Source organism: Lissotriton helveticus, chromosome 3_1 (genome assembly GCF_964261635.1).
Source record: "Lissotriton helveticus chromosome 3_1, aLisHel1.1, whole genome shotgun sequence".
NCBI classification, from domain to species: domain Eukaryota; kingdom Metazoa; phylum Chordata; class Amphibia; order Caudata; family Salamandridae; genus Lissotriton; species Lissotriton helveticus.
In genome coordinates this window covers 2,048,896,898-2,048,909,354 of record NC_136061.1, presented here as the reverse complement: position 1 = coordinate 2,048,909,354, position 12,457 = coordinate 2,048,896,898, and the positions used below count along the sequence as shown (strand labels likewise).

At 38.9% G+C, this 12,457-nt stretch overlaps 1 protein-coding gene across 4 annotated transcripts in view; it reads left to right on the top strand.

The window, feature by feature from the left end:
* Window positions 1–12,457, top strand: part of NTRK3 (neurotrophic receptor tyrosine kinase 3) — a 1,749,208-nt gene that overhangs the window by 1,310,749 nt on the left and 426,002 nt on the right. For all 4 annotated transcript variants that reach the window (XM_078683168.1, XM_078683167.1, XM_078683169.1 and 1 more), the window contains exon 12: window positions 4,697–4,885. In XM_078683168.1, coding sequence (XP_078539294.1) covers window positions 4,697–4,885 — 189 coding nt within the window. The remainder of the gene's footprint in view (window positions 1–4,696; window positions 4,886–12,457) is intronic.

Below are 12,457 nucleotides of genomic sequence, written 5' to 3'. Positions count from 1 at the left end.
ATAGACTTGTTTAACTTACAATATTTATATCAATGTATTATAAGTATTTCTTTATGTAATTCAGGCTGGTTGTATTTTGTAATTACTGAAAGGCACCCGCAGCCAAATCTACCGCTAAATTTTTGTCTACACACTGTTTCTTATGGTATAATGTCCGTACCAAATACAGTCACATTGGGAAGTCTGTAACCAATGCATTATTGCATTGTACAGTAGCACCTGAAGATAATCTGTGGAGTCTGTATTCTTGGTATTGAAAATGGTCAGGGAAAAGCATGCACTAATGCTATCAATCTTTAGTATGCTAGTCATGCAAAAACACGATACAATTATCTATTATCTAATCATATTTTTAAACATTTAAGTAAAATGTATGAACAGTTTATGAATACTTATGGAAAGATTAATTTAGCTTTGTATAGATTCCACAAAATGCATAATATGTGAGTAATAGACTAAAGGAAAAAGTTTGTTGTAATATGCCAGTTTATCTGGAATTGCATGTGAGTAAATTAACTCAGTCACACCTCAACTGAGTCAAAAAAGGGTGTAGAAAAATTATTTAAAAAGCATAATTGTATGAAAGCAATAATTCTTCCCTGATCACATCCATTTTTGGACTGATGCTGATGGTTGCTGCCGCTGAAAGTGCCCTGGGATCTGCAAAACCAGACCCAGGGCCAGTGATTTATCCTTTAAAGGTATATGTAAATTGGTATAATTCTAATAGGCAAATGTTAGGGCATGTAGGTTTAGAGACCCCAGTAAATTTAATGAACTTAAGTGTGTCTGATGTCATTTTAATGCCAGATCGGCATTCCAGGCTACTTTTAGAATGAAACTATGTGCAAATTAAACTTTAGAATTAAGAGTGCATCTAAGGTCTAAAACGACCTATTTTTCCTTATAAGACACCCCTAAGGTTTAGGTGCCCCCAGGGTATGGTGCATAGTTGTAAAAAGCAGAGACAATATAAAATGCCTCACGTAAGGTGCCCTGGTAAGGAAAAACAGCCAAAGTCATGTTTCCCTATCATAGTGCTTTTAGCCCAATAGGCTAACTTGGGGAAGGATTTATTAAATGTAATAAAGTCTAACTTTTAATTGGAGCTAGTTATCCATATCATTCAAGGTATCAAATTAACAGTTAGATTAAACCCAACAACTTGCCAAGTTTGTATTTAATATAACTATTACAGGAAAGTAGTTTTAGTACTTACTATCCTGACGTTGCCTGAACAGTCCTGTAGTAGTCACTTGTGATTGGTTCATCTATGATAACCTGAGCCAAGCTGCTCCCTGGGTCGGTGTGAAGAGACCTGGAGCTGCAACAATACAGTAATAAGTGGGAGGAGATCACCTTCTATGAGAAGATGGGGAGAGGGAGTAGGCTGGGTAGATAAGCTGACCTTCAAAGGCAGGAGCCTCTGCAGAGAACAGACATCACAGGTCCCAGATCACCCCTCTTCCTATATCCTTAGCTAGATGGGAGCCCCCTGAATAGATTAAGAGAGGGGTTGGGAGGGGAGTGTAGTCAGTGGTTATCCACACCTCTGTGTTGGTTTACACAGGCGCACACTCGAATGAGAGATTGTCTCCATTTTGACTTTTAGGAAAATATTGCCTTCTGGGCTATTTCCACTCTTCATAGGAAGTGGTCATACTAGAGCGGATAGCTGTTTTCCTATTGGTTAGGGTGCCCCCCTCCCTCAAGCCCAGAAAGGAAAGATAAATGAGGCAGCTCTGAAGAGCTCAACAGATCATTGCCAGGAAAAGAAAAGAAGAATTACCCTGCTGGACCCTAGACTTTACCAAAGAGAGGAAGACTGCACCTTCTGCTCTTACAAAGCTCCACAAATAAAGGACTGTGTCTGCTTCCAAAAGGAAAGGAGTGGACTCCCTGTCCGTCAACAGCTACAAAAGAGTTGAAGAAGTCACCTGCAGAGCCAAAGAGAGGACACCCCAGCTGATCAGTTGTAACTGAGCTTGTACTGGACTACACAAGTGCATTGTGGGAGATTGAGTATTGCCCTCCAAGTGGCAACCCGGAGTCTCTGAACCCTTGTCCAGTGCTAAAGGATGCATCTCCCCAAAGGAACCAAGAACCAGCATGCAGCCTCCTTGGAACTGGCGCAAGGTGATGTGAAAGCCTTGCAAAGCTTCACCGCTCAGCTGCCACTTGAACAGAACCGACGTGAGTCAAGGTGAACCCTCACAAAGACTCCCCGCACAACTTCAACAGAACTGATGGAAATCGACATAAAGAACTGCAAAGCCTCACTACACAGCTACTTTGCAGTGTAATACGACCCAAAGCAGGCCCTCACATCTCAGCACTTGCAGCTCTCGGAACTGATGCTGGATGACACATAGCCTCACAAAGAAGCACCTGCTTAGAGCATGCACCAAAGACTTAAAGTACATTACTCATCAGGCCTAACTTGATCCTGTGCCTGGCCTGTGCTCCATCACAGTCAGCCTGAACTTGTGACTATGTCCTGGTCAAGCATCCCCAAATACCCTCAGTTGGAGCTGCGCCTTTTGGCACTATTTTTACCAAAATCATTACAAATTCATATGGTTGGTTCCCTGCATTGGATTTTTGCCATTTTGGTGTTTTGAAGGAAACCATATTCCCTATTTTTATACATTAGTGTTGGATTATTTAGTGTTTTGGTGGGGTTAAATGCTTTACACAGGCATATCTCCTAAATTATTCCTGACTGCTCATTTGACAGCCTACTAAGGGATTGAGCAAGGATGTATTTACTAAGACTTGACTGATTTGACAAGAAAATGTGGCATTATTGCTAGGTTAGGGTGAATACCCCTACCTACTAAGAAACCACTTTCCTACAATAGTCATCACCTTTGTGTATGGAAGCTGGAAGAAGCAGAGGACAGAAAACTCAAAGGAGGATTACACCCACAAAGGATCACTTCCCATTAAAGGCAGAAACAAGGTCCCAGATACCCTATGTAACTTTGGAAATTGCAACCTCCTATACAATTCATGGACCTGATAAATATTGATAGCAGAATCTAGCTTCTAAAAACAACTGAAATATCCAGGTGTACCTAAGGGATATTTACTGGATGAATTGGGCCAGGAATGACTGATTCCCATATTCATTCTGCATTTCTCAGGCAAATGTCAGTGTTTAACCTGTAATCTTGTTAACTGGCCCCACAGAAATAATGTTAGCACAGGTAAAACTATCTAGGGGGATGAACAGATGGGACCATCACCGGGTGACCTCTAAGAAGGGCCTTAGAGGTGTGCTCAATAGCATAACTGGAGCAAAGAAATGCCCTTTCTAATCTTGGGGTATATTAATTATGTTACTAAAGGTGATTTAATGGACAAATAAGAAGAAAGGAAGTAACATTCGAACTACTGTTGTTGCACTATTGAACACTAAACAACCAGATGTTTTCCTTTGGTATTGGTTGTTTCTATGCCACGATTTGCAACTATATCTATGGAACAAATACATTTTTTTGTGATTTACACACATTTCGCGGTCAATTTAAGCCATAGGCGATGACATCAGGCCACAGACATAATTATTTGTGAGACGGCAGTGAGTTTAACAATAATGATTGAATACAGGTCAAAAGTCGAAAATGGTTTATTTTTTACATATATTCACTTTTTTCTTCATGCCTATTTATTCATCTGAATACAAATTTTCATTTGTAGAAAATGTTTGTATTTGAAAGAGATTTAGCACAAAATATTATATACATTTTGGCCACTAGTTTGGTCGGCAACCTAACAGGTTGTGTATGTCTACAGAAGTTGTATTCTTAGATGTTAAAAAACAAAGACAATGATTAATGTAATTTTTGTGCTCGTTATCTTTTTTTACCACATCACTATGGCATTATCTTAATAAACGTTAATACTGGTATTATTAAGAGCAAGGGTTACATAAAATATCTTTGGAGAGAACCCCAATTACCGTTGCATTAGAAAAACAACTTTTAGAACGAATTCATTCTTCTTCGAACCTTACCCTACCTCTAAGCAATCTGTAACCAGTATCCTCACTGTTGGCTGAACCCTAAGCGATTTGCTTACCCCATATTTAACCCGTATTTTGAACCAGACCATTATATTAAAAGGTAATCTTATGCTCTAATGCAATATTTACAGTACACCCGTTTAGCAACAGTAACCTCTATTCATTTAATGTCGCTTTTTTAATTAATCTCGATTGAAATGAAATAGTTTTTGTTTTTGACCAAAAAATATAGTGCAGTAACTTCTTTGCATAGATGTTCTTCTGCTCAGGTTTTGATGAAATTATATCACTCAGTAAGGTACTAACTGTGGCTACCAATACACAGCGTTTCCCAATCAGTTATCCTGCCACAGGCCATTTTGCTTCAGACTCTGAGCCCACCTGTACACTAGTGATTTTTGGTAGGGGTGATCACACACTGATCATGAAATATTAACAGAGGCCGAGAACACTGCAGGCATTCTCTTGGCATCCCTTAGTTACCAGGCGTTGGAAGCATTACTTTCAGTGAACAGTCACACTGCAATATTTATGCCTTAAGAATTCGTGTTTCCATTTCATAAAATTGTCACTTATCAATTAATAATCTGAGGCTAGGAAAAGTACTCTGTTTAGTGTGTTCTGCTGTCTCGTTCTCTTGGAGTCATATGTTGTTTGTATGCTTTTCAGGTCCCGTTGCTGTGATCAGTGGTGAGGAAGACTCCGCCAGCCCGCTTCACCACATTAACCACGGCATTACAACTCCCTCCTCGCTTGATGCTGGGCAAGACACTGTTGTCATCGGCATGACCCGCATCCCTGTCATTGAAAACCCACAGTATTTCCGACAGGGACACAATTGCCACAAGCCAGACACATGTAAGTACAGTCTTGAGACACTATATACTTGTCAGACAAGGAAAAGGGAGGGCTAAGGGGAGTTCAGTCAATATTAAGCGAGTACGTTGGCCCACTAATATACAGTATGTTAACATTAACTGTCAGTGTACAAAGGCAGCTTATATTGTTTGTTTAAAGGTTGTGGTGGTGCTTCGTAGATTTTTACAAAGATCTAAAAATTCAACTTTAATTCGACAATCCTACGTGTCAGCTTTAGTGGATGCTTCTTTTCTCTGGAGGCATTTCCAATCATTCATTCACAATTCATTTTTGAAGATGTTTCTTTTCAATTGAAACGAAAGAAATAAACGTTTTTGGTTTCGTTTTTTAAAATACTTAATATACACCAATTCTGAACCTTTAAGAAATGTCAATATCATAATTTTTTTACTCACACTCACAAAATAGTGTTAAAAAATCATAAAAAAGCTCATTACATTTATTTAAGTGCATTATCCCTCTTTTGGGACCACTAATTGGGGAGAGAGCAACACAACAGCAGACTAGTTACTACAATATTCCTCTGTAAACGGTTTTGAAATACAGATCCTCAGCTTATGTAACAGAAAGAAATACCTGGGTGCCTCTGTAATAGAGAATGGGCCTGACGTACGAAGACTTTTTGCAGTCGCAAATGACCTGATTTGTTATTTGCAAGCGGCTTGTTTAGCACACCCCTTTGAAATACTGCATTGAAATGTATTAATGTTTTGCAAATAAATTCCAGTCGCAAAATATTAGTATTCTAACACTGCCTCAAAGGAGGTGGTAAGCCATTTGCAATTTTTTTCTTTTATTTCAATGCAGCCCATTTTCCTTCAAGGAAACCAAGTTGAATCTATAGAAAAAAATGTTTTATTTAAAAGCAATTGCAGACATAGTGGTCTGGTGACCTCAGCTGGCTGCAAATCATAGTGGGTCACAATTTGAGACCTACCTTTTTAATATACATAACAGTAGCGGTCGGTGGTGGGAATAGCTGCCGGGCGCTGACGTGGGGCAGGGAAGTGGCGGGGTGGGGGCTAGTAATCTATGGAGTATGGAGGATTACAGGTAAGTAAACATATAAATAAATAAAACTAATTTTGTTACACACTCTGTATACCCAAATGCGATGCAGTGCACGTAACAAAATTCGTTCTATTTATTTATTTATTTATTTATATGTTTGCTTATCTGCAATCCTCCGTAATCCATAGATTACTACCCCCCCGCACTGCCCCTCCCCCTCCCCACGTCACCGCCTAGCAGCTACTCCCACCACCGACCACTACTGATCCATAAGGTATGTAGAATTATGACCCAGTATGGATCAGTAATTTCCAAACCGAACTCTCAGTACATAAGTCGCTTTGCAAAATGCCACACTGGTCACAAAAATGCTAGTCGTGAATTATGATCATCATTTTTTGTCCAGTTGTACGTACATCTGGCCCAATATTGCTATTGTGCCTTAGCAATGGGGAACATTGTCTGAGTTGCCATTTTCTGGTCATAGCCTAAATCCACATGGTAATTATGTTCAGGAGGTGGTTCACCAACAGGGTACTATTTATTCAAAAAGCATTCCTCCTTGGCTATTTGTTTTTGCACACCGGTATCTAATGTAATATGCGTTTCTTTTTACCATTCCCTGTTGACATGTGCCTTTAGAGTACGTCACCGTTCAAAGCATATGAAAGCTCAGACGCCATTTCTCCCAGGCTGCCTGCCCCCATGAAGGGGAATAATCAAGGGTCCGCACATCTTAACATTGTCATACAAAGTGTTAGATTAAGCCTTTGATTTCAAGGTAGTTCATTCAAATAATAAAAAAGCACCTCTGTGATCTTGTGGGTTGGTCAGTAGCTTGTTAAAAAATAAAAATAAAAAGAAGACATTTAGCCTCTACAGTTCACTAGACATGCTTGCGCACTCTACTTCGGAAATGTCATGCGCTGATGTTTGTTGTGGCTTCAGGGCTGTCAAACATTCTAGCCTGGAGTCTGTAATAAGACCCTCTTTCACAACAAAACAATGAGCAAATCATTGGACCGCAAAGGAGGCGTCACGCAGCTGCTCTGCCATTCCATCTTGAGAGCTCTGTGTCTCCGAACATTTTATGAGCACTAAACTCGCTCTTCTCTCTAATTTATGTTGAAACAACTGGATTGCAGATGTTCTGCTTTCCCTGCACGCTACAAGAACATAACTCCGTTGCGTCTATCTCATTTGGTTTACTCACTGCACTAGCGACCACAGTAAAACAACTGAACTGTACCTGTTCATCGGAATGTCTGATTTATACATCAGGTCCCCATGACCAGAGCAGTGGCATTCGTATAAAGTTATTGAATTGCTGTTATAATGCAACAACGGAACAGCTGTATAGGACACAAACTATGTAACAGTTACCAAGTAGATTTTCCAAATATAATTCCAAGCCAAATAGATTATACAAAGTTGCCAAAGTTTCAAATGGGATACCGCTTAGGCGGTCTCACTGAGGGTTGTGCATGGAGCTTCGTACTCAACCAGATGAGCAGTGAGGTTCTATTTCTTGACACATCACCCAAGAGCCTGGACCTACTGTCAGTGGCACTTCCTGTTGGACTGATTTAATATTGAAGCTCTACGTTAATGGTAGGTCTTGTATCTAGAACATACTGTTGCATGGTTTTACAAGTAATAAACGGCGCGTGCAACATTTTTAGGGAAGTAGAAACCCACATCCAGGCCTGTTTAAATAACAAATGAATGCTGAACCTTTCTGTGCCGAAGCAGAAAGTTAGAATCGGTATCTGCAAGAAAGAACATATTGAATGGCAGGAATACTTCTTCAGATATTCAATTTTTAAGCACAGCTTCAACTGACCATAAATCTGTCCTGGAGGGACTGTGAAAATGAAAGCTCATGGAATCTTGTTGCACAATGCCACCAATATGGCCGCCATTAGCAAAGGCCAACAACCATTATATTGCTAACTATACACATGGTTGAGGTATTTTCATATGTGCTTGCTAGGCTCTAGTGTCATTTAAAATTAGTGGGACTTTAACATAACATTTTTATTTTCAAAGTGAACGGTCATCCCTTGGGATATCTTGGCACTGAGTAACAGATGTGTATTGTTACCTAAAGCGATGGTACTCATTTTATTGACCTTGGAAGGATGATAGGCTGTGTGGACATACTATGATTTGAGGCTGTGGCCATATGCTAAATACAGATTTCCGGAGAGGGTTCATTAATCAACTGAACAAGACCTCACATTTTGCCCACATATATACAATTGTGATGATTCTATACGGAAAAGATGAAGCCAAACATAATGGCTTGGTAATAGCCTCATCTTAATCATACAATTTTTAAACATAAGGTTAAAGAAAAAAACACACAGAATCTGTTTGTTTATATGCCTCGTTTGCCCAGAGTTCTCACACAGTCGGTCCTACCAAAAGATTACCATCTATTTCAATTCGATCATAAATGAAGTCTCTGTTCTGCATTGTAGTGTAATTCATGAGTAGATGAAACAGAAGCAAAACAACAGTAGGCTGCTCTCTTATATATAGAAGAAAGTAATTCCTGCCTTTGATAATAAGGATATTGAAAGTCACTGAGGAGTCCCGTAACCATGTAGAGGAAGGAATTTAAAAGCCAAATTCCTTTATAGGTTTGCGGAACTCCAAGGTGATTTGTGATATCAATTTTATATCTCATTTAATTCACGGAAACACCATCAATCTTCAAACAACCCGTTTAAATATTTGCGGTGTGCTGGTTCACATATATGAGATAGTATGGTTGCAGACTGTGTTTGGACAAAATATTGTCAAATAAATATTGCATTGACACAATATAGTATCAAAAAAATCGAGGTTAAAAATATTGTAAAGGTAAGTTTCTTTGGGTAAGTACTTTTAAGTACCTTGCTGATATATATATATATCTTGAAAGTACCTAATTTTGGCTTTAAGAATAGTAAATCTATTCTTACCTGTTTGCACTTTCTTGATATTTCAGTACTCTATATCTTTGAGCCACTATTTCATCCACACAATATGATTTTTAGCGATATTCTATCAGACGACCATTGCAGGCATGAAGAAAAAAGATGGAATCTGAAATATAAAATTAAAAATACCAATAGCCGAAAGTAATTAGTTGTACAAAAGAGTGTGTAGTAACAGAGAGAGGGAGAGAGAGAGAGAGAGAGACTCTTTTCCCGTAATGTGCTCTGTGCAAAAATAAACATGTTGTCATGAACCTTTCTTTACTGCCAATCACTGTTCAATTTATGAAAACATATCAAAGGAATGGAAAGCTTGTTATTGTTTTAAATTCCAACTGACATGATACTCTGTGAACTGCCTTCCACCTTGGCTTTGGCAGGAGGCATTATGGCAATGCAGCCTTTTCTTATCACAGATGACTAAATACCAAATAGAACTATAGTAAGGAAGTTAGAGGGAGGTTTTTTTTTATGGGATTTCAGATGACCATGTTTTACAAAATGAATCAAAATATGTGCAATTTATAAACATGAAAAACAAAATAATTTTTACCAGTGTGTCATAGAAAGTTGTTCCTTGGTACATTTGATTCTGAAACACAATTCTTGAATGCCTAAAAGTGGCTATGCTTTATGTAAATGTCCTCAACATGAGCTACTGATGAGCTACTAGTTAGGGAAACAAACTCCGATGATAGTGTCAAATAGGGAATCATGTACATGTCTCTTTCAGTAGCCATGATGTACATTAGCTGCTAAAAGGACTTGGATATTTTCTAAATTACATTTTGTTTTAGGTTTTTCAGACTGAGTCGCCCAATTGCTTCCAATTTTGACCTATGACTGTTTACCAAACACCTAGCAAAGTACATCACTTAATATTGACTGAACAGCTGAGTAATACCATTTCTATTGCTCTTTATACTAAGGGTGGTATACCAGACCTTGAGGTTTTGTTTTTCAGATAAAATATTAGACACTATTCGGGTATCTAAAGTTAGCACGTTTAAGATGTAGATGTGACATCAACTGGAACTTAGCTGTTTCGAGTAGGCCTTCATTTACAATTGAAAGATGGTTGCTGAGTAGGTAAGCCCTGATTTTGTACATGAGACAAATAAATGCCATACCGTAGAGACATTTGTATTTTAAGCAAACAAGACAAGTCAGTGTTCAAAGCATTATTTTCTCCACATAAAAACTATTTATTATTCTGTATTAACTTCATATATCAGAAATGTATACACACTCAATTGCTATGTATGTAAATTTCAAATTTAGTTGTTGACACATGTAATGCAGATTACTAGATAATAATGTTTAGCCTGCCTTTAGCAAATTGCAAACATTCTGTGACAGTAGACTCTTGTGCGAAACCAAAATATCATGTCACACACTATTTTTCTGCTTTCAATACCACTACAATTTATTAGCAACTACTCCCTATGCTAATTACAAAAGGCTAAAGCTGTGGCAAGATTCTACCACTAATTTAAAAACCTATTGATTTCAGTCATCTTTCAGTTCAATTTGCACATTCATCTTCAAAGAACGGCAATTCTATATTTAATGTTTAAAATTGATAAAATGCAAGTTCTATGAGCCTTTGCAGATTTACAACCATATTTTCCTCAAATAAGCTTGGAGATAAAACGTTGCAAACCCATTGCATTGCTACTTAATTTCACCATGACAGCATTTCAGAAATCCCAGGATAAAGGGCTTTATATAGAATTTGTGGGATGGGTTTTTATGTCACAAATGTGGTGGATATCCTTTCCTCTGTGTTACAAGTGCCATGGGCTAGAATGCACTTGTAGCTAGCACAGAGTAAGGGATTTCTAGCAGGTTAGTGACAGGCTAACCTGTTTTTCATGCTCTAGGGTATGGTTTAGTGTTAATAAGATCAAATCCAACCTTTTTTTTTTTTTTTGCAGAGTTTTATATAGCGCGAACTAGAAGCAAACCGAATCAGTTATCAGAGCGCTTTACATAGCACCAGTTATGTTACATGAGGACACACTTTCATTTTAGGCACGGGGAGATTAAGTTATTTGCCCAGAATCACAGGGGGTTTTTGGTGTCGTTACCGAGACTGGAACCCAGATCCCCAGGTCCGAGGTCGAGCGCCTTAGCCGTTAGGCCAACCCCTCTCCCTTTAACTTTTGAACTCCAATTCTAATAAGGACAAGCATAAGAGGCTGCAATGCATTTACACGTGCACAGCTGTGGCGTCAGTTTTATTTTAAACCCAGCCTGCAATGTAAGCCTGGCTTTAAAATGACACCAATGTCCAAATAAGCCTTTTGAATTAAAAGTACTTCAAGAGTCCAAAATTATCTTTTTATGACTAATAAGTTACCACTATGGTCAGCCCCAAGTGCCCCAAGGGTAGTGTGTATTGTTCTAAAAAGAAGAGACAATGTAAAATGTGTATCATTTTCATTGGTAAGGAAAGACAGCCAAAGTTGTTTTTCCCTATTGTAGTTTTGCTAGCCCCATAAGCTAATATGGGAAGGCTTTATTCAACTTAATGGAGTCTAGCCCTTGATTGGAGCTAGCAAGCATTACCATTCTAATAATCAGAATTATGATTACAATAGGTCAAACAACTTACCAAGATCAGATCAGAATAACTATTACGGGAAATTAGTTTCAGAAAGTACTATCCTGAAGTTACCTAAAGCAGCCCTTAAGCAGCCTCTTCTGATTGGTCATTCTTTTAGCAGCCTGAGCCAAGCTGCTCCCTGAGTAGGTGTGAAGATGCATGGGGCTGCAACAATACACCCAATTTGTGGGAGGAGATGTGCTTCCTGGAGAAGAAAGGCAGAGGAAGGGGGCTGGGTAGATAAGTTGGAGTACAATGGCAGGAGCTACTGGAGAAAATAGATGTCACAGGATCCAGACTATTCCCACTTCCTCAATCTCTAGCCAGATTGGAGTCCCCTTAATTAGATTAGAAGAGGGGCTGCTAAGGGGAGTGTAGTCAATTGTTAGCCACAACTCTGTGTTTGGGTACATAGACAACACATTAAGGAAAGATATTCTCCATTTTTATTTTTGGGAAAATAGTATATTCTCGGTCAAAGATATCCCACACTTCACAGGAATTGGTCATAGCAGGGGGAGGCAACTGTATTCCTGTTTGTTGGGAATCTCCTGCAAGCTCAAATGGAGGATAAATATGGCAGAGCTGCAGAAGTTCTTCAGATTACTGCCTGGAACATTGGAAAACCAAGAACTGCCTTCCTAGACCTGCACGTGTGGCACTCATAAGGGTCCACCAGGAAAGAACTGTGCCTGACTCAAAGGAAATTAAGTGGACTTCCTGATTGGCAACAGGTACAAAAGTGCTGGAAGAAGTCACCTGCAGAAATCAAAGAGGACTGCACCAGCTGACCAGTGCTAATTTTTAGGACTTCACTAGTGGTTTGCTGAAAATTGTGAGAAAAAATCCTGTTTGCAAAGTTTTACAGAAAAGTTCAAGGAGGAGCCTGACTCGACGTAGAGAGTCAAGACTCCGTTGTCGAATCACAAAGAAGCTTGACCACGTTGG